Source organism: Miscanthus floridulus, chromosome 5, assembly GCF_019320115.1.
Source record: "Miscanthus floridulus cultivar M001 chromosome 5, ASM1932011v1, whole genome shotgun sequence".
Lineage (NCBI taxonomy): Eukaryota > Viridiplantae > Streptophyta > Magnoliopsida > Poales > Poaceae > Miscanthus > Miscanthus floridulus.
Genome location: NC_089584.1, coordinates 19,414,360 through 19,437,302, shown reverse-complemented (window position 1 = coordinate 19,437,302; position 22,943 = coordinate 19,414,360). Strand labels below are relative to the sequence as shown.

Here is a 22,943-nt window from a genome sequence, read left to right as displayed (position 1 = left end):
CACATGCATGTTTTATACAAATTTTGCTCTCTAGCAAAAATAACAAAAATCAGCCATTAAAGGCACTTGAACTACACCTCCAAAGTTTTCCACAGCACATGCATGAAACATATTTTCCTTAGTAAGTACATGACATAAGAAGATGAACAAACTTGAAATCATATTTTTCTGAAGCCTATATATTTTTATACACATTTTTCAAGTTATCAGCAAATTACATGATTAAATAAAATCCTACAGAAAAGTATCCCAAAAATGACATGCAATAATTTTCCCAAGTAGATCTGATGATAAGGAACCTAGCAAAATTTGTTTCAACAAATTTGGAGCAAGTTTGATCATCCAAACATTTTTCAAACCATTTCTATTTTCAAATAATAAAGAATACACTGAAAACAATTCTTCAAAACTCTACTGGGCCGGCCCGAAGGGAATAGCTGGCCCATGGCCATCACCGGCCTGCGCGGCCCGAGCGCGAGGGAGGGGGAAACGGCCCAACAGGCGTCAGCCCACGGCCTGGCTCGGCCTGGCCAGCCGAGGCGAGGTGCCTCGCCGGGGCGCGCGCTGGCGCGGCGGCGTGGCTCGGCCAGCGGCCAGCGGCCGTCTCCGGCCACGGCAACGCCAGAGAGCGAGCGCAGGAGACGTGCGAGGAGAAAGCGAGCTCGGCAGGGTAGCTATGCGAGGCTGGAGGGGGAAAGGAAAACGGATTCCATGGCGGCCGTGCACAGCGGCGCCATGGCCGTCGGCGGCGAGACGCGGGGAGGCCCGACCTGTGCTCGGAAGGCGGAGCAAGCTCGAGCACGACTTCGAGGAAGGCGAGGCGGAGCTCGGGGCACGAGGAATTGGAGAATGGCACGGTGGTGCGGGAGTTGGACGCCGGCGGAGCTCGAGCGCGGCGATGGCGGAGCTCGGAGCTCGCGGCTTTGGAGGAGAAGGGGAGGAAGTGCGGGCGCGAGTGAGCGAGTGCGCGGGCACCAGCAGGTGAAGGCGGGCGCGTGGGCGCGGTGCCAGGCCACGGCTGCCGCGCGGCGGGCGACGCCGGCGCGGAGTCGCCACGCGGCGGGATTCCTCTGTCGCGGTCGGGACGCGCGGCGCGGCGCGTCAGCGAGCAGGCGCGCGGAGGCAGGCCAGCGCGGCGCTGGGCTGGGCCGGGGCGCGGTGGAAGTGCGAGGCGCGCGGGGGCTTCGCTGGGCCGGCTTGCGGGGCTGGGCCGGAAAGGAGGCGGCGGCCCGCGAAAACAGAAACATTCTTTTCAATTTCCATTTTCAATAAATTTTCAAATAACAGTTTTCACATATTATTTTGAGCAAGAAAATGACCTCTTTTGAAAATATACCAAAAATGAAAGTTGCTTAGAATTTAATTCCCTACAACTTTGCTTTTATGACCAAAGTCCAATTCTATCTAGATTTTAAATTATAGAATCAAAGTTAAATTTTAACTCAAAACCCTAATTTTGGGAATTTACTTTGGAAGCAAAATTTTGAATTAATTTAAATACAAACCTTGCTCCAAAAATTGTGCTAAACAATTCTAGATGATTTACAAGCATAACCAACAATTTCTACTCAACTAGCAAGCAAGAATCAGAGCAAAACAACTCTAATAAGTGTATGCATCATTTTCTTTTCACAAACATGTTTCGTATGTTTCGAAGTAATGTTTCAGTTGTTATATGCAAGATCATGCATGTAGGATTAGGATGCTTGATGATGCATGACATGTATGATTAGCAGTGCCTATATGTAGGCATAACACCGGGGTGTTACAGCCCTCCCCCCTTATAAAAATCTCGTCCCGAGATTTGGGTTACGAACCATTTGTTATAAAAATCTTCATAAGCCTTTTGTAGATACTCTCCTGTTTCCCAAGTTGCATCTCCCTCATCATGATGATCCCACTGTATCTTGTATGTTTTCACCACACTATTCCGAGTAGCACGTTCCTTAGTGTCTAACACTCGGACTGGTTGCTCACGATACACCAAATCTGATTTGAGTTGAATACCTCGAGGTTCTATTCTTTCCTCCGGAACACGCAAGCATTTCTTGAGATGTGATACATGGAAAACTGGGAAAACTGTACTCATTGTCTCAGGTAACTCTAACTTGTAGGCTACCGGACCTCTTTGTTCCAAGATCTTGTATGGTCCTACGAATCTTGCGGCAAGCTTTCTTCGGATTCCAAACATTTTCTTCTTCATTGCTGTGACTTTCAGATAAACATAATCACCAACTTCAAACTCAAGGGGTCTCCTTCTTTTGTCCGCATAGCTTTTCTGACGTGATTGGGCAGCTTTCATATTCTGCTGAATAATATGAACTCTCTTCTCGGCTTCTTCTACAAAGTCAATGCCATAATACCGTCTATCACCAGGCTCGATCCAATTCAATGGTGTTCTACATTTTCTGCCATATAAAGCTTCGAATGGGGCCATCTTGATGCTTTCTTGATAACTATTATTATAAGAAAACTCAGCTAACGGTAACCATGACTCCCATGATCCCTTAGAAGATAATACACAGGCTCTCAACATATCCTCCAAAACAGCATTTACTCGTTCAGTCTGACCATCTGTCTGAGGATGATAAGCGGTACTGCGAATCAAACTAGTTCCTAAGCCTTTGTGTAAATGTTCCCAAAAATGAGCCGTGAACTATGAGCCTCTATCAGATATTATGGTCTTTGGTATACCATGCAACCTCACAATTTCTGCGACATACTTCTCGGCATATTGAGGTGGTCGATAAGTGGTTTTGACAGGTAGGAAATGAGCGGTCTTGGTAAGACGATCCATAATTACCCAAATCGAATCATGTCCTTTTTGAGTAGTGGGCAAACCCGTGATAAAATCCATACTGATATCGTCCCACTTCTAACTAGGGACTGATAAGGGTTGCAACATACCGGCAGGTTTCATGTGAATGGCTTTCACTCGACAACATGTGTCACATCTGGCAACATATGCTGTAATTTCTTTCTTCATTTTGGTCCACCAATAGCGAGATCTTAGTTCTTGATACATCTTACTACTTCCAGGATGGATAGATAGCTTAGAAAGGTGAGCTTCATCCATGAGTTTATTCCTAAGCTCTCGATCCTTGGGAACCACAAGACGGTTGTCAAACCACAACACGCCCTGTTCATCCACTTTAAAGTGTTGAGACGGCTTTTCTTTTATTTTCTCTTTGATGTGGAATATCCCCTTGTCAGTTTTCTGGCCTTCTATTATCTTACTCTCCAACGAGCAACTAATCTGAATACTATGTAACACAACAGGATGCATTAGATCGAATCCATCTTCAAGTAATGGCTGCACATTCAAGTAATGTGACTTTCTGCTCAAAGCATCTGCCACTACATTGGCTTTACCAGGATGATATTGCACATTCAAATTGTAATCTTTGATCAATTCCAACCATCTACGCTGTCTCATGTTTAGCTCTGGTTGGGTAAAGATATACTTAAGACTCTTGTGATCCGTGAAAATATTGCACACATTACCAAGTAGATAATGTCTCCAAATTTTTAGGGCGTGCACAACTGCAGCAAGTTCCAGATCATGTGTTGGATAGTTGACCTCGTGCTTCCTCAATTGACGTGATGCATAAGCTATGACTCTCCTTTCTTGCATAAGTACACAACCCAATCCAGTTTTAGATGCGTCGCAAAACACATCAAATGGTTTCTCGATATCTGGTTGTGCTAGAACAGGAGCAGTGGTCAACAGTTTCCGCAAAGTGTGGAAAGCTGCTTCACACTCCTCTGTCCACACAAACTTGTGATCCTTCTGTAGGAGACTCGTCATCGGTTTGGCGATCTTTGAGAAATCTGGTATAAAGCGACGGTAATAACCCGCTAGTCCTAAGAAACTTCTAATCTCAGGAACTGAGGTTGGTGCTTTCCAATTCATAACTTCTTGCACCTTACTTGGATCGACTGAAACTCCATTCTCTGACAGAATGTGACCAAGGAAAGGAACTTCCTTCAACCAGAATTCGCATTTGCTAAACTTAGCATACAATTGATGATCTCTAAGTCTGGTCAAGACAGTTCTCAGATGCTCTTCGTGATCTTTCTCATTCTCGGAGTACACCAGAATGTCATCGATGAATACTACCACAAACTTATCCAATTCTGGCATGAAAACTGTATTCATCAAGAACATAAAATATGCGGGAGCATTTGTAAAGCCAAAAGACATGACAAGATACTCATACAACCCGTATCTGGTGGAAAATGCAGTTTTTGGTATATCCTGTGGCCTAATCTTGATCTGATGATAACCGGATCTCAAATCTATTTTTGAGAACACCTTGGCCTTGGATAATTGGTCAAACAGAACATCAATATGTGGCAAGGGATATTTATTCTTGACGGTCACAGCATTGAGTGGCCTATAATCTACGCACATTCTCAACGTGCCCTCTTTCTTTTTCTTCACAAACAAAGCTGGACATCCCCATTCAAACTTGCTTGGCCGAATAAACCCCTTTTTCGACAAATCTTCTAATTGCTTCTTTAGCTCAGCTAACTCGTCGGGAGGCATCCGATAGGGCCTCCTTGAAATCGGAGCGGTTCCGGGGACTAACTCAATTCCAAACTCAATCTCCCTATCTGGCGGAAGACCAGGTAGCTCATCCGGGAATACGTCCGGGAATTCACACACTACCGGAATCTGATGAATAGGAATGACTGCCGTAGCGCATGTAACACTTATAAGGTCTGTTCTTCGAGGCAATGGTACATGGAAAGTACCCTCACCCAGGGGATCCTTAAGGGTAAGTACTCGACCTCCAGTATCTATGACTGCTCCCCAATCCTTCATCCAATTCATCCCTATAATGACATCCAAGACTAACCCAGGCATAACTATCAAGTTCACTCGGAACTTCCTGCTACCTAATTCAAGGGTTGCCCCTCGAACCATCCGGTTGGTCAAAACATCAGCCCCTGCTGAACTTATACGGTAACCATAACCCAATTCTGTGCATAGTTGTTCATGTTTCTGTGCAAATGCTTGACTCATAAAAGAATGCGATGATCCAGAATCAAATAGAACAACTGCAGGGTTTTCATTGACAGTAAACTTACCAGCAGTGATGGGCTCTCCCTCTGGAATTTCATCCACTGTTGTACTGTGCACTCTAGCATTATAAGTCTGCTGCTTCTTCTTGGGCGGGTATGGACAAAACCTCGAGAAATGACCGGGTTGATCGCAGTTATAGCAGGGTCCTCTTACTGTTCCGGCAGATCCCACAGCTCCCTTGGAACTGCTTTGTACCGTAGTTGCGGCTGCTTTGTTGGGCTGTACTGCCATCTTGTACGGCTTTTGAGGTCCATGGAAATTCTGGCTTCTTGGCTGAGGTGGCCTGAATCTAGCGCCAGGTGCCGATGGGCGATAAGGAGGATGACCTCCCATAGGTGCTCTAGCTTGAGACGGCCCACCTTCGAAGGCTCTTTTGCGTGTCTTGGCTGCGGTGCTGGCGTTGTTATTCTTCTCCTGCTTCAGACAGTCGCTGATGAAGTCGTTGAATCTGACGTGGTTATTGGTACCAACATGCTTCATCATTTTTGGATTTAGACCCCTCTTAAAACTGGCTATCCTTTTGGCATCTGTGTCTACCATGTCGGGAGCATAGCGACACAAATTGTTGAAGGCATGCAGGTATTGCGTCACGGTTTTGGTACCCTGGTTCAATGCCAGAAACTCTCCCAATTTCATTTTAGTCAGCCCGGGTGGAATATAGACTCCACGGAAGGCCTCAGCAAACTCTCTCCAAGAAATCTGAGCATTTGGAGGGAAGGTGGTGCGATGGTGCTTCCACCACATTCCCGTCGGTCCTTGCAATTGAAGTGCGGCATATTCCGTTTTTAGAACCTCAGTCATCCTCAACACACGGAATTTATCTTCCATCGTGTTGATCCATTCCTCAGCATCGAGTGGCTCTGTTGCTTCCTTGAATACGGGCGGCCTGGTGTCCATGAAATCTTTGAAGCTGCTGTATTGGTTCACTCCCATGCCACCACCTTGATTGTTACCACGTTGCACGTTGTTGGCTATGGTGCGCAGAAAATCTTCCATGTTCTTCTGGGATTGTTCCGCATTGCGCTGACTCCCGAGCAGCTGTGCGAGAAACATCTCGGGGGTAAACGGGGGAGGAGGTGGCAAATGCGGTTCATGGGGAGGCTCATTGTTGTTGCCATGATTTCCACCACCACCACCAGTCCCTGAACCGTTAGCACCGGGCTCAGCGGCTTCATACATGGTTCGGCGAGTGTTTGTCATCTGCATATTTCAGCAACAAGTAATGATTGAGTGGAGCTGTAATAATTGCGAGTGAAGGAAAAATTATGCCGTACTGAATTTACTGGAGAGAATAAATTCATACAATAAAACAGAGGCACAACAATCGCAATTCCAATTAAAACAACAGCACTTAATCGGATTACTTAAATGGCAAACATCGCGTCCATACAATCACATTGCCAGCATACATACACTGGACTTTTTATGCGTTCAGATATCGCATTTGAAAATCAAGTTCCAACCACATGCCAATTCTCATACGTTCGAAGCAACATACGATAGATTACATGCCAACAAAAGAAAGGTCATCGCGACAAGACCTAGATACTAGCGCAAGACAACTAGCCTACTCCTCGGGGCCATCGTCGGGATCGGAGACGTCACCATCGCCTCCAGGTGAAACTACAGGCTCATCCTGGTTGTCGTCGTCGATGTCCATGCCAGCGGCGTTCGGTGGAGCATATGGGCCAACCCCATTGTAGAGCGCGTGAAACTCCTCGTGCAGGTTGCCGTTGTATTCCTCTAGCTCATCGACTCTCTGCAACAGAAGGTTTCTTGCGTTCCAGGCTTCATTCCTTTCCTGAACCAACTGTCCAATCATGCGGTCTGCATTGTTGTTGGCTTGAGTCAACGTATGCACTCGCTGCATAGCTCTATCACCTCTCTCAACCGCCTGATCTCGCTGTAAGTTCATATCAGCCAACTGCTCCTGCAAGCTAGCTATGGCTCATGCCTGTCTCTTCTTCTGCTTCTTCCCTTTGAGCTTATCCTCACTACGCAAGCCAGTCAAAGTCCAGTAGGTACTCTCGAGACCCTCATACGCTCTGATGGCGGCGAACATAGCACTCATTGCCTGGTTGTCGCTAGCCTGTCCCTCAGCTGGACCTCTGACTAATGCGCTTCCTTGAGGCTGAACCCAAATGGCATCACGAGGATCATCCCTAGGAAAAGTACCAGCTAGAGCTGCAGCAAGCTCACTGGGAAATCTGCTCATAATGTCCCTGATGACACGGAAGGCTGCTCCCTCTGCACCCTCAGCTGGAGTGCGACCCTCAAACTCCAAATGCCAACCATCCCAATCTGGAGCATCACCGAGAGCAGGAACCGTGATCTCCACCACTGCAAGTCCATCATCTGCTAACTAGCTCTCATTCCAAGAGTACACCAGCTCTTGACCCTCTAGGTACCCCACATCATGGAGCACTCTCCAAAGCAAGGTCGGCATGCCAAACTCGCTCAAGAAGGTGTCCATGGTGCGGTGCTCCCTCAGGGCCAACGGACGTCGGGGTGCTCTTCCTCCGGTGGACTTACGGGCGGTCTGCTTCGTGCGGGCCATCTGTAGCAAAAGTTCTCTTATTACTTCGGGGAAACATATTTTTGGTGATACACTTTTATCAAAATGAGATAATCAATTTATAAGGGGAGGTATGCATGAGATGAATGAGATGCACAAGTAACATGATGTATGTACGTGTCGTACGTTCTCACAAACTTAGGAAATAAATAATTTCTAACGACGAATTCGGTGGCATAACAACGATCTCTCAATTACGTAGCTAATACGTTCTACACGATAGCGTTGTTATGTACCTGCAGAAGATTCATTTCAGCCCATACAACCACTCCTTGAAACGACACTTCGCCATTGAATACACCTAAATAACGTGACATTAGTACATGACACATATAGCTCAATATTTCAACACATACACTTTGCACTTACTTCATGCTTGTTTGGACACACAAACTCCAACGTATTGTCAGGGTTTATCACGGCTTGGTCTCCGCAATGGCACAAAGGAGGTTCCTCGAGTCGTCTAACTGCGGCTAAGTGATTCTCCTTAGCCGTCATTGGAGGGGGGTTAGGGGGAGGTGGAACCCACCATTCGAAGTGCTCTCGTGGATGTCGCCCTCTGCACCAATCGTTGAAAATGAGGTACCTGGGGTCAAACTTGTCTGCACCGTCGATCCACTAAAAGAAAAAGCACCTCTCATGGGCCTACACAATAAAAATTCAACAAAATATTAGTAACCTAGTAATACAAATGAAGAAGAAAAATATACGGAAACAATAACTTACATTAAAACGACTGCACGTGTAGAAGCAACGAGCCGCTGTGTCCGGATGTCTCGATTGAAACACGTCGGCTGGATGACCATAGTCACACTTAGGGACAGGGAGTTCAGGAGGGACGGGGGCATCTTTGCTAGACTCGTCGGGATACATTTCTCTAGGACGACCCCGTTTTCGCCATAACTGCTCCCGAAACATGTCTTCCATCTAATAAAACGGTTCAAATTAAACACCAATCAAAACAACGCAAATTAATGTAAAATGTAATCATTCACAATGCAACTAAAATATTATAAACAACAATTATAGCAACAAAAATATGCATGGCAAACATACTTCTAATTAAATAATTAACCTTAACATTGATAAACTCATACTAATATCTTCACCATAGTTCCCAAACATAATTTTCCTACTTACCTTAACTCCCATTTATAATATCATATCCACCATTCAAACAAAAATAAAATGTACGTCATTACCTTGAACTAGGACGAGGAGGGAGGGAGGCGGCCGGTGAATGGAAGGGAAGGGAGGGAGGCGGCAATAGAGGGCCGGGCTGCCGCCGTTCGTGGCGCGGTGGCCTGCGTGCTTGGCGACAGTCGGGAGCGGGAGCGACGCCTAGGCCGTTTTGCTGCTCGAGCAGCGGGACTGGCCGCGGCGGAGGTTATACTCGGCTCTGCCGCGCCACCGATCAGAGCGCGGCACTGCCACGCCATGGATCAGGACGCGGCACTGTCGCGCCAAGATCGGTGGCGCGGCAGAGCCTAGCCACGTCAGCGGTCAGCGCTTCTGGTCGTCGCCACGTCAACCCTCTGCCACGCCACCATGCATGGCGTGGCACAGGCATTTGGCCGCGCCAGGGCAATAGGTGCGGCAAAAAGTGTTAGTTTTAAAAAAAACCTAGAGTGTTAGATTTAAAATTAAGTTCGAAAAAGTGTTAAAATTAAAAAAACGATCTAGAGGGTGCGCAGCCAATGACGGAAAGCCGCCACCGTCTTCTCCGCCGGGACACCGCGCCACTGCTGGACCGCACCACCGGACTCCACAACAACACCGACATCGCCATGGACGGTTGTAGCTCCTCCGCCAAGCCCTCCGACGGTTGGTGATTTCTTACCTCTCACCCTCTCCTCTCTGTTACTCTATTTCTTCATGTACCAGGATTAACTACATCTTTTATCACAAATAGAAGAGGTTGTACCTATCACAATCTGCGTACCTTTTTTTATTATGATCGTGGGAATGAAGCCGGTTGCTTTGAAAATAGCCAGCTGACGGTCGACCGACCCAATAGGAAGAGGAAGCAAAACTTATAGAGACTGAAATTTTCGAAGATTAGAGCTTAGCTGACGGGCTCAACAACCGAGAATCTTTGATATGACCATTAGCCGGTCGTCTGGAAGCTGATTCGGAAGGGGCTGGGTGATTTTGAAGGGCGTTGCCGTGGAAATTTAAAACCAGCAACTGATCACAGAGCCACGGAATGTGATGCTTCAGTGTAGTCATAGCTCTAGGACTTTAGTGCTGCTTTGCAAAGTTCAGCTACGTCTTCTCTGTAGGTCGTTTTACATCTGGATAGATTGATCGACGTGCGCCCAACCCTACTCCTTCGTTGTTTTCTCTCACAACAAATCAACATAAATATCAACATAAGCTAAATTTCAGCGAAACGAACAGGGCCACTGGATACAGAAAGCTGATACAACGTGTGGATGCCATTGCCGTGAAGATTTCCCCGATCGCAGGACCAATCCCATGGCAATCGCATTGTGGATGGAAATGGAACCGGTCGATCTGGTTGTAGGGCACCCACGCGCTATTGGAATGCCAACGCATCTCTCTCCTTATCTCCTACGGAGTCTACGGATATTGCTGTCACATCAGAATTTGTCGACCGCTCAACCAACTGAATCAGAATCACTACAGTGTAATTATGCAACTTACGCCTGTCAAAATCAAAGGAACGCTCACTGAAATCTGAAAACAGGGAAATCACACCAGGAAACGAAAGCAAAACGTTCAGAGAAACTGTGTCTGAGCTCTGAAGAGAGGAGCTCCAGTTTTTCTCTAGGATGTCGTATTTGCTTCCGTGCTAATCCTGACCAGAACCCTCAAATCGCAGCAAAGTCGCACACATGTGAGCCGGGAATGGCTTGGATTATTAGTCAAACCAAACTGGTCTGCCCGTCTGGGGCAGCAAATCAAATCAATACATACATCAAGTACGCCACAATATAATACTGTAGATGATGAGTATACATTATATAATACGTACAACTCCTACGTCTACATGATAGTCATGGAGAATTTTTATTCCCAAGTACAGTGGTTTTACATTTTACTGCAGGAGTATTTCCTCCAGACACAGTAGGTGAAAATAATGCCAGAGGCAGAGACACTCCAGCCCTTTCCCCCCGAGCACACACCCGTTACTCCCTCTTGGCCTTGTCCGGCCCGGCGGCGCCGGCTTGGGGCTGCTGGGGGCACATCATCTTCTTGAACTCCTCGAAGCCGACGCAGCCGTCGCCGTCGGTGTCGACGCAGGCGATCATCCTCAGGCACTCCTCGGCGCTGCACCCCTCGCCGATGCGCGCGAGCACCTTGCCCAGCTCGGCCGCCGTGATGCGGCCGTCGCCGTCGACGTCGTACACGTCGAAGGCGGCGTGGAGCTCGGCTTCGAGCTCGTCCCCGCCGTTGTCCCCGGGGCCGCGCGCGTGGAACGCCTTGAACTCGCCGAGGTCCACGAAGCCGTCGCGGTCCGTGTCCAGCTCGTCCATCATCGCGGCCACCTCGCGGCGCCCGTGCGAGGAGCTCGCCGGCGGGGAGATGGCGCGCGACACCGCGGCCAGCTCGGAAGGGGAGATCCGGCCGTCGCCGTCCGCGTCGATGTGGGCGAACACCCTCTGCATCTCCGCGTCGTCCGCGGCCGACGACACCACCGCCGGGGGCCTCGCCTGCTGCTGGGCTTGCCTGTTCTCGCTGGCGCTGGTCGACATGGCGATGGAACGGAGTGTGGTGGTGGTGGTGATGTGAAGGGCGCTTTGCCTGTGTGGTCTTGCGGCTGAAGAGGAGGTGTGTGGTGTGAGCTTGTGGCGTTCTGGATGCAGGAGTGGTCTCGCCGTCGCCGGAGGTATTAATAGGCCGCTGGTGCAGGCACACTGGCGACCACCACGCGCTATTGACACGCTGCGGTAAAGGCGCCGACTTTTTTCTCGCTTGCCGTGCGGAGTCGTACGTGAACCGGTGAACGGGAGAGAGACTGCGAGACGGGTCTTCGTGGCGGCTGCCTCGGTTGGTGAATGTGCCAGGCATCGCGCCGCGGCTGAGCCACGTGGAAGGCCGACGGAGAGGCCGCGCGGCCGGCCGGTGCGGATCTCGGTGCAGGTTTCCTTTGCTGCGGCGGGCACTTTCCTAGAAGGTCCAGAGCAGAAGCGCGTTGAGGAGGCAGCCTGAATCTGTGAATCACCACCCACGTCTATCTGTACCAATGGGTCGTCATGCGTCCGCAAGGCACGTGGCCCATCGGCCACAACACAATCCAAATCATGTAGTACGTGTGGGCACGGCTCACGGTGTGTGTGTCGTGCTTGATGGGAAAAGCCTCCCTGTCTGTGTACGTGGCTGGGGGCCTATCTCGACCGTCCATACAGCTGGCGGCACGAATCTTGATGCTGCTACATTCCTATGGCCCTGTTCACTTGTCTTTCGAGCATTACTATTTCAGCGAACGAACAGTGTTTTTCTCTTACAACAAATCAGCGGACAGTACTTTCAGCCATGGCTTTTCAGCAAAGCGAACATAGCCTATATTGCTTGATTAGGGATTAGGGATTAAGGTTTAGGGATTAGGGTTTATGGTTTAGGATACATGGTTTAGTGTCTTATATTAAATCTAATGGTTTAGTAAGTTGACTCACACGTGAGCACAAATCTTGATGCAGCTGGGACACTTCGACTGCCACGATATGCCGTGCGGCCACACATACAAACGGTAGATCCACTCTCATGCTTGATCCACTCCTGAATGGCCCACTAACCTTCTTAGAGCATCACTAGTGTGAATAATAAGATAGTCCTAAACTTCTTATTGGGTCAAGCTTCAGGTCGGTGCTCTGTCCCTAGTATATTTTGGTGGTAGGTGAACCCTTCTGCAGAGCAGTCTTCTTCGAGCTTAAGCTCCAGTGCCCTATTTTTCTACATCACCAGACATTTTCGATGAGTGACTGGACGCTGTCTGTCTTCTACCGAACTCAATCTTTTTTCTTCGACGCCTCTTTTATGTGAAACACCAGACCTTCTGAGTAGTCCTTGGCAGTGCTTATTTTACTTCGTTTCTTCGCGTCTTTTCATCTGGGCTTCTTCATCTTGATGACTTTGGACCTTATGCATGGCTTCTATGATCTTCAATAGTACTCCTTGGTCTTCCTTGAGGTGTCGACCACTTGATCTTCGCATTGCCTTTGGACCTTTTTGCGGGGTTGAGTGAGGCCACCTGTGTCGGGGCTCCAGCCCCGCACGCCAGGGGTCGCCCGAGCTTGCTCATGTTGGGCCAAGGCCATCCATGTCATGTCAAGGTTGCTCTTGCACCCGTATTGGCTATTAATGTTAAACGAAGTTAGTAAAACTTTGTAACAATTTTGGACTTATATATGAACTTATGCCTCTTTTTTTTTAGGGAAGCCATCTGGCACTATGAACTTATGCCTCTTCCTTAAAGATACGGAAAGCTAGATTTTATCCATTTTCTAAAAAAATGGATATATCCGTGTTGGGCTGCCAAACTAGTTGGGCTAGTCAAATCGGCAAAGCACAACTAACCCAGCAGCCTAGTGTTGTGTTCAGGCCTTGCACTGAGATCGTGGGCCGGCACGATTCATCTACCATGTTTCAGGCCCACTCTAGTCTTTCCGTGCTTAGCTGGATCCAAATTCTCACCTGGGTCCATTCCACCTTTTCTGCCTGTCACACACGGCGACAATTCAGTGTCATCTAGACTCCAGAGCCCACGCCGAGACTCATGATCCATGTTAACCCGGCATGTTATCTCAAAGTTGGGTATGCCAGCCCATCTCTTTGCACCTCGACCCATTACACCTTTTCAGCCCATCACGCACGACTCCAGTGCAGTGCCCACGCAGCCACGCCAGTCCTCATCCATGGCCCACGCAACACCTACCCACTCCCCATCCAGTCTAGAAAACTCGTGCTAATCCGCGCTCGGTTTTTTATTTAGCAGAAAAAGAGGCTTCGCGACTCATCCGACTGGCGCTAGAACAAGCAGGAGACATCAGTCCTGGACCTTCACGACGCGTCCAACAGATCGTCGATTGGCTCCTATAAAACGCAACGGCAATTGAGCGATCACTCTCCAAGTTCGACACGAGCAGCAATCGAAGCAGCTAGCTAGCTATACATACATCTCCTAGAAACAAAGCAGCATCGATCGAGTTCACGTGGTCTGATCGGCTGATCGCAAGAAGCAAGCAATAATGTCGCTGGTGCGCAGCAGCAACGTGTTCGACCCGCTGTCGCTGGACTTCTGGACGTCCGCCGACCCGTTCGGCGTCGTCCGGCCGCTGGCCGAGCAGTGCCCCGTGCTCACCAACGTGCGCGTGGACTGGAAGGAGACCCCCGAGGCGCACGTGTTCAGGGCCGACCTCCCCGGCGTCAAGAAGGAGGCCGCCAAGGTCGAGGTGGAGGACGGCAACGTGCTCGTCATCAGCGGCGAGCGCGCCAGGGAGGAGGCCGGCAAGGACGAGGCGTGGCGCCTCGTCGAGCGCAGCTGCGGTAGGTTCCAGAGGCGGTTCCGCCTGCCGCGCGGCGCCAAGCTGGACCAGGTGCGCGCGTCCATGGACAACGGCGTGCTCACGGTCACCGTGCCCAAGGAGGAGGTCAAGAAGCCGCAGGTCAGGGCCGTCGAGATCTCTGGTTGATCGATCCGGTCGTTGCATGCTTTCATGGACGCGATCACAGTACGAATGATACGAAGGGCCAAGCTGTACTACAAGTAGTATAACCTGCAGTGGGACAAGAAGAAGAATAAAACTGTCTGTATCCATCCATCGTTTGTGTATGTAAGTGTTGTGTTTCTGTGTCAAGTGCTTCTGCTAAGTGTCTTGTGTCTATGTGATGTGTAATGCGCCTGTGCTTTTTTAGCTGTTGACAGTTGTGTATCAGTCATTCGTGCAGTCGAACAAACTGAGTTCGTCTTGAGTTCTTCCAGACTACTGCTACTGCTACAAGACAGTGTTTGCCGAAATAAACGGACTGTGTTTCGCCAAATTGGAAGTTCAGACGATCAGCTTGTGATGAGCTGAGCCGACTGAAAGCAAAAGCTAGAGATCGCAGAGGCTGCCTCCTTCGCTGCGCCGTTGTCGCCCTCCAAATAGGAGGTCCTTCGGGCGCTCTTCGTTCCAGATTTCGATCCGGTGGTCATGGAGCTGAACATCACTAGCTTAGAGCACAACGCTTTTTAGCCACTGAGTTCAGGGCCTACTGTGTTTATCTCTATGGTTGATCCTCCTCACGGTCGCTAGGTAGTTTGTGTTTGTTCCTATGGTTGATCCTCTTCACGGTCGCTAGGTAGTTTCTTTTGTAATTACAAATATGTAAGCTCTGTCGGTATTTGACTCGGTAATCATAATGAGCTGAGCCTGCTGCTATTCCGAGAATCTGAGTCATTGGTTAGTCAAGTTACTACCGTGTGTTGACTGGATTGCATTGCTTACAGTACTGACCAGTGAAGTGAGGCAGTGATTTGCTTACAGTACTAATCAGCCCTCGTCAACGGCAACGACTTTTTCTTTTGAACAGAGACTTTAAATTTAGAGAAAATAGACACATTCCTCCTGTGTGTGTACGTCTGGTGATCCGTAGTTCGAAGTCTATGGCGAGTCTTCGTCCCTGGCAGCTGCAGCTGTAGCGTTGCCTAAAGGTTTAGCACGAGTCCGATTTCCAACCTCTAACTTGCACAGTAATCCATTTTTCAATCTTGAAATATGAAGCCGCCTTCCAACTATTGAAACCAGACAAATTTGGTCCTCTAGATGGTTTTTGTTTTAAAAAATAATTAAAATTTGGCTTAATGTATAAAAATCATTAACGAATTTATTTTAATCAAGTAAATATGAAACTAGTACCATTTTTCCCCCAAAAAATGTTATCTATCTATTGGTGGATCTATTTAGATTTATTTAAAATCTATTTATTTATGTTCCTATTGTTTTGCTATTCACAATGTTCAAAAAAACGCTAGACGCTAGCCTATGGTTTAGAGTTTCGGAAGTTTAAACGTAGATTAAATATGATTAAATGTTTTTGTTTTGTTTTTTACTTTTTGTGATGCTGAGAGCAAAATCAGTACTAATAACACAACTAGAAGTAATAACAATGACCACACCTCTTGCTGCACACTTGTTTTTGACATCAGTTCCTTTCCTCATTGGTTTCTTGCATTCAACAGCAGCTAACAATCAAAGAGAGACAAGTTAATAATCTGAAAACAGAAAAATCAAATAATAGGTAAAGAGTAGAAACTCATCTATGAGGGGCAGCTCAATATTGTACATGACTACATGTACAGCCAAGCTTCCAAACAACAGGGCAGCAGCACAAGGCAAAATATCACAAGAAAATATACACACAACAGTCACAGTTCATCACATGATTATCTTTCTTCTTCTTTGCTATTTCATCAAGATTCTTAATGCACTTTTGCTTAACTTCCTCAGGAACTTTTTGGCACTTCACTATAGACGTGCCCCTATGAGCAAGATGCTGCTTAATGCGATTAATTCCTGCACTCTCATGGCCACAAAGAAGACACTTGACTTTGTTCTTGTCATTGGGATCACAGAGACGCCCCCACTCCCAGCCTATATCAGATGATTTCCTCTTTAGGTGGTTGGCAACCTCGGCGGCTTCTGGAGCCGCTGCTGTAGTACCAGCAGCAGCTGCAGCTTCGGAAGTCGACATCCTAATCCTAATCCAAGAACAAGAGTAGCATAATAAGGACCAACAAATCAACGCATCATAAGGACTAAGGAGCTACTGAGGCAGTACACATTCAATCTTAACCCTAAATATCCAATCCAATTCATCAATTGAGTGATTGACATGCAAAAATCAAAATTACAGAGAATGAGCATGGAAAGATGGGGAGAGACCGAGGGAGCACCTAGAGTGTGAAGCTATGGCGAGGACAGATGCGGGTGGTGAATGTAACAGAACCGACCAATTATACGAAATTAAGTAAGAAAATCATCCACCAGAGCAGACGCTTTAGCAAACTTAAGCCCGTATAACCCGGTAGTCCGTGAAATCACGAAGGATTTCAAACCAACTCATGTCCCAGCCATGATCGTAATAAGTTTAGCGGTCACCAATCACATATTACATAAAAGTTTGCATAACAGATACATCAGAGTTTAAACATAGTTATTACAAAACAAGTTCGAATAAAAAGTAGCGGAAGTCATTTGTTTAAAACCACACACACTCACACGGAGTTCAAATATAGTGCCAGCGAATGATCATCTCCAACAAAAGCATCAGATGAGACGTAAGGAATGACCATGCCCATGGTCCTAAGCATCACCCATCGCAGGATACAGGCAGTTGATACAGTAGCCATAGTACATCTGCCCATCTGCAACAAGTGGGAATAAAACCCTGAGTACGAGAAGGTACTCAGCCAGACTTACCCGACATAACCGAAAATAATGACACCAAGGATTATGAAGGGCTTTATAGTAGGGTAGCTGACTCATTTGCAAAAAGAAGCATTTTTAGCATTTCAAGAACCTGTCTAAAAGCATTATTGCCAAGTTAATTATTATTAACCTGTCAACTAGGTTTGCACCTATGCTAGAGTAAACATGTGATTAAGCAGATAATGATAACCAATGATCATTAAATAACTTCCATACTGTCATATTCATTATAACTGTCCAAGTGTTCCATAACATTTACTACGATGAAGTCACTCAAGTCAAGTGCTCACTATCCAGGAGCGATGGCGATTCGAATCGATTCCTAACCAGCTGGTGATTTATTCCTTACACAAACCTCACTCACCCGCTAAAGTGAGATATTGATCACCGAGCCAACTTTCCAGGTATCTCGAGTTTGCTAGGAACCACATGTACCCGGGGGCCGACCGACTGCACTTTGGTCTTATCATCTCGCCCCCGTGTCCTACCACACCTGCTCCGGCACAGTGCGCTGCGGGCAATCTACTCGGCCCGAAAAATCTCCCAGCTTCGCGGTCGGAAGGTACTTTATCCGGCCAGCTAAATGTAAGGCATGCGTTCAACATGACTCGAGGCCCAACAACGGTCGGTCCTTAATCGACACAGACGGAAACACTACAGTCCAAAACTCTGCAAGTCTCCGTCCGGTCTCAACTTCATTTAACACTTAGTTATACCATGACTTCATAGTCATCCAAGCAGATCCAGGTAACCACCTATAGCTCGCAGGTGACAGGAAATCACCCGACTTCTACCGGTCTAAGCCAGCTAAGTATTGACTCGACTGCGGATACCAGGGTAACAAGGATATAGTATAACAAAGGTAAACAAGGTATAATGCAGCAACGGTTGCAAACAACTCCTGAACGTAATGCATCAATTAAAGTAAAGCATTTAATTAAATCATTGCAAACCGGGAGAAAAATGCTCCGGGGCTTGCCTCTCTCGAAGGAGCTCGGACGGTGATCGGGGCACTCCGGAAGTTCCTCAACGTCCTCCTCGTCGGCTTCTGGCACTTCCTGCTGCTGCACCTCGAGCTGCTCCTCTGGCTCCTCGGGTATGACGACTAGGTTCTCGGTTTGCGATCCTGTATGATGCAATGCGCGTAAGTGATTATGCAAACGGTGCATCGAAGGAGATGAATGCAATGGATATGTTGAAATGCAAGGTAGTCAACATCATCTAAGAACTATACTACAAGCACATGTCATCTACTGCATTCTCTTCTACTACTAATATGTTAAGTTAACCTATCTTATGAAATGCTTCAAAGATACACCAAAGCTTTACGACTTTCTTAATCACACTTAAAGCGACACTGGCTTAAACCCTAGTTAATAATAGGTTTGAATAGCAACCTATATTTCTGATGCTCCTAAAAATCTGAGAAAATTGCAGTAGCATACTACTACCCTAAACAGACTACCATAAAAATTTCATGGCATTTGGATAAGTAAACTATCCTACACAAAAATGACAAGCTATAGCATGAAAATGAGCATGAAATTACTTTGTACTATGAAAAGTGTCAAACAACAGAATTAATATTTTTCCTAGGTTATTCATAGCATATAATGACTGTACAAAAATTACCACATGCATGTTTTATACAAATTTTGCTCTCTAGCAAAAATAACAAAAATCAGCCATTAAAGGCACTTGAACTACACCTCCAAAGTTTTCCACAGCACATGCATGAAACATATTTTCCTTAGTAAGTACATGACATAAGAAGATGAACAAACTTGAAATCATATTTTTCTGAAGCCTATATATTTTTATACACATTTTTCAAGTTATCAGCAAATTACATGATTAAATAAAATCCTACAGAAAAGTATCCCAAAAATGACATGCAATAATTTTCCCAAGTAGATCTGATGATAAGGAACCTAGCAAAATTTGTTTCAACAAATTTGGAGCAAGTTTGATCATCCAAACATTTTTCAAACCATTTCTATTTTCAAATAATAAAGAATACACTGAAAACAATTCTTCAAAACTCTACTGGGCCGGCCCGAAGGGAATAGCTGGCCCATGGCCATCACCGGCCTGCGCGGCCCGAGCGCGAGGGAGGGGGAAACGGCCCAACAGGCGTCAGCCCACGGCCTGGCTCGGCCTGGCCAGCCGAGGCGAGGTGCCTCGCCGGGGCGCGCGCTGGCGCGGCGGCGTGGCTCGGCCAGCGGCCAGCGGCCGTCTCCGGCCACGGCAACGCCAGAGAGCGAGCGCAGGAGACGTGCGAGGAGAAAGCGAGCTCGGCAGGGTAGCTATGCGAGGCTGGAGGGGGAAAGGAAAACGGATTCCATGGCGGCCGTGCACAGCGGCGCCATGGCCGTCGGCGGCGAGACGCGGGGAGGCCCGACCTGTGCTCGGAAGGCGGAGCAAGCTCGAGCACGACTTCGAGGAAGGCGAGGCGGAGCTCGGGGCACGAGGAATTGGAGAATGGCACGGTGGTGCGGGAGTTGGACGCCGGCGGAGCTCGAGCGCGGCGATGGCGGAGCTCGGAGCTCGCGGCTTTGGAGGAGAAGGGGAGGAAGTGCGGGCGCGAGTGAGCGAGTGCGCGGGCACCAGCAGGTGAAGGCGGGCGCGTGGGCGCGGTGCCAGGCCACGGCTGCCGCGCGGCGGGCGACGCCGGCGCGGAGTCGCCACGCGGCGGGATTCCTCTGTCGCGGTCGGGACGCGCGGCGCGGCGCGTCAGCGAGCAGGCGCGCGGAGGCAGGCCAGCGCGGCGCTGGGCTGGGCCGGGGCGCGGTGGAAGTGCGAGGCGCGCGGGGGCTTCGCTGGGCCGGCTTGCGGGGCTGGGCCGGAAAGGAGGCGGCGGCCCGCGAAAACAGAAACATTCTTTTCAATTTCCATTTTCAATAAATTTTCAAATAACAGTTTTCACATATTATTTTGAGCAAGAAAATGACCTCTTTTGAAAATATACCAAAAATGAAAGTTGCTTAGAATTTAATTCCCTACAACTTTGCTTTTATGACCAAAGTCCAATTCTATCTAGATTTTAAATTATAGAATCAAAGTTAAATTTTAACTCAAAACCCTAATTTTGGGAATTTACTTTGGAAGCAAAATTTTGAATTAATTTAAATACAAACCTTGCTCCAAAAATTGTGCTAAACAATTCTAGATGATTTACAAGCATAACCAACAATTTCTACTCAACTAGCAAGCAAGAATCAGAGCAAAACAACTCTAATAAGTGTATGCATCATTTTCTTTTCACAAACATGTTTCGTATGTTTCGAAGTAATGTTTCAGTTGTTATATGCAAGATCATGCATGTAGGATTAGGATGCTTGATGATGCATGACATGTATGATTAGCAGTGCCTATATGTAGGCATAACACCGGGGTGTTACAGCCCTCCCCCCTTATAAAAATCTCGTCCCGAGATTTGGGTTACGAACCATTTGTTATAAAAATCTTCATAAGCCTTTTGTAGATACTCTCCTGTTTCCCAAGTTGCATCTCCCTCATCATGATGATCCCACTGTATCTTGTATGTTTTCACCACACTATTCCGAGTAGCACGTTCCTTAGTGTCTAACACTCGGACTGGTTGCTCACGATACACCAAATCTGATTTGAGTTGAATACCTCGAGGTTCTATTCTTTCCTCCGGAACACGCAAGCATTTCTTGAGATGTGATACATGGAAAACTGGGAAAACTGTACTCATTGTCTCAGGTAACTCTAACTTGTAGGCTACCGGACCTCTTTGTTCCAAGATCTTGTATGGTCCTACGAATCTTGCGGCAAGCTTTCTTCGGATTCCAAACATTTTCTTCTTCATTGCTGTGACTTTCAGATAAACATAATCACCAACTTCAAACTCAAGGGGTCTCCTTCTTTTGTCCGCATAGCTTTTCTGACGTGATTGGGCAGCTTTCATATTCTGCTGAATAATATGAACTCTCTTCTCGGCTTCTTCTACAAAGTCAATGCCATAATACCGTCTATCACCAGGCTCGATCCAATTCAATGGTGTTCTACATTTTCTGCCATATAAAGCTTCGAATGGGGCCATCTTGATGCTTTCTTGATAACTATTATTATAAGAAAACTCAGCTAACGGTAACCATGACTCCCATGATCCCTTAGAAGATAATACACAGGCTCTCAACATATCCTCCAAAACAGCATTTACTCGTTCAGTCTGACCATCTGTCTGAGGATGATAAGCGGTACTGCGAATCAAACTAGTTCCTAAGCCTTTGTGTAAATGTTCCCAAAAATGAGCCGTGAACTATGAGCCTCTATCAGATATTATGGTCTTTGGTATACCATGCAACCTCACAATTTCTGCGACATACTTCTCGGCATATTGAGGTGGTCGATAAGTGGTTTTGACAGGTAGGAAATGAGCGGTCTTGGTAAGACGATCCATAATTACCCAAATCGAATCATGTCCTTTTTGAGTAGTGGGCAAACCCGTGATAAAATCCATACTGATATCGTCCCACTTCTAACTAGGGACTGATAAGGGTTGCAACATACCGGCAGGTTTCATGTGAATGGCTTTCACTCGACAACATGTGTCACATCTGGCAACATATGCTGTAATTTCTTTCTTCATTTTGGTCCACCAATAGCGAGATCTTAGTTCTTGATACATCTTACTACTTCCAGGATGGATAGATAGCTTAGAAAGGTGAGCTTCATCCATGAGTTTATTCCTAAGCTCTCGATCCTTGGGAACCACAAGACGGTTGTCAAACCACAACACGCCCTGTTCATCCACTTTAAAGTGTTGAGACGGCTTTTCTTTTATTTTCTCTTTGATGTGGAATATCCCCTTGTCAGTTTTCTGGCCTTCTATTATCTTACTCTCCAACGAGCAACTAATCTGAATACTATGTAACACAACAGGATGCATTAGATCGAATCCATCTTCAAGTAATGGCTGCACATTCAAGTAATGTGACTTTCTGCTCAAAGCATCTGCCACTACATTGGCTTTACCAGGATGATATTGCACATTCAAATTGTAATCTTTGATCAATTCCAACCATCTACGCTGTCTCATGTTTAGCTCTGGTTGGGTAAAGATATACTTAAGACTCTTGTGATCCGTGAAAATATTGCACACATTACCAAGTAGATAATGTCTCCAAATTTTTAGGGCGTGCACAACTGCAGCAAGTTCCAGATCATGTGTTGGATAGTTGACCTCGTGCTTCCTCAATTGACGTGATGCATAAGCTATGACTCTCCTTTCTTGCATAAGTACACAACCCAATCCAGTTTTAGATGCGTCGCAAAACACATCAAATGGTTTCTCGATATCTGGTTGTGCTAGAACAGGAGCAGTGGTCAACAGTTTCCGCAAAGTGTGGAAAGCTGCTTCACACTCCTCTGTCCACACAAACTTGTGATCCTTCTGTAGGAGACTCGTCATCGGTTTGGCGATCTTTGAGAAATCTGGTATAAAGCGACGGTAATAACCCGCTAGTCCTAAGAAACTTCTAATCTCAGGAACTGAGGTTGGTGCTTTCCAATTCATAACTTCTTGCACCTTACTTGGATCGACTGAAACTCCATTCTCTGACAGAATGTGACCAAGGAAAGGAACTTCCTTCAACCAGAATTCGCATTTGCTAAACTTAGCATACAATTGATGATCTCTAAGTCTGGTCAAGACAGTTCTCAGATGCTCTTCGTGATCTTTCTCATTCTCGGAGTACACCAGAATGTCATCGATGAATACTACCACAAACTTATCCAATTCTGGCATGAAAACTGTATTCATCAAGAACATAAAATATGCGGGAGCATTTGTAAAGCCAAAAGACATGACAAGATA

General features: G+C 47.0%; 2 protein-coding genes and 1 long non-coding RNA gene across 3 annotated transcripts; 1 reads left to right on the top strand and 2 right to left on the bottom strand.

The window, feature by feature from the left end:
- Window positions 1–10,622: 10,622 nt before the first annotated feature.
- On the bottom strand, window positions 10,623–11,499 carry LOC136449626 (probable calcium-binding protein CML16). Its single transcript, XM_066449731.1, has one exon. The coding sequence runs from the start codon at window positions 11,381–11,383 to the stop codon at window positions 10,817–10,819; it is 567 nt and encodes a 188-aa protein (XP_066305828.1). The 5' UTR covers window positions 11,384–11,499; the 3' UTR covers window positions 10,623–10,816.
- Window positions 11,500–13,740: 2,241 nt separating this feature from the next.
- LOC136449627 (16.6 kDa heat shock protein-like) lies at window positions 13,741–14,629 on the top strand. Its single transcript, XM_066449733.1, has one exon. It carries the CDS (start codon window positions 13,877–13,879, stop codon window positions 14,318–14,320), a length of 444 nt encoding a protein of 147 aa, XP_066305830.1. The 5' UTR covers window positions 13,741–13,876; the 3' UTR covers window positions 14,321–14,629.
- Window positions 14,630–16,756: 2,127 nt separating this feature from the next.
- On the bottom strand, window positions 16,757–18,215 carry LOC136451688 (uncharacterized). Its single transcript, XR_010758627.1, has 2 exons — window positions 18,078–18,215; window positions 16,757–17,034 (listed from the first exon to the last, which is right to left on the bottom strand). It is a non-coding gene; the product is annotated as an uncharacterized lncRNA (long non-coding RNA).
- Window positions 18,216–22,943: the final 4,728 nt, after the last annotated feature.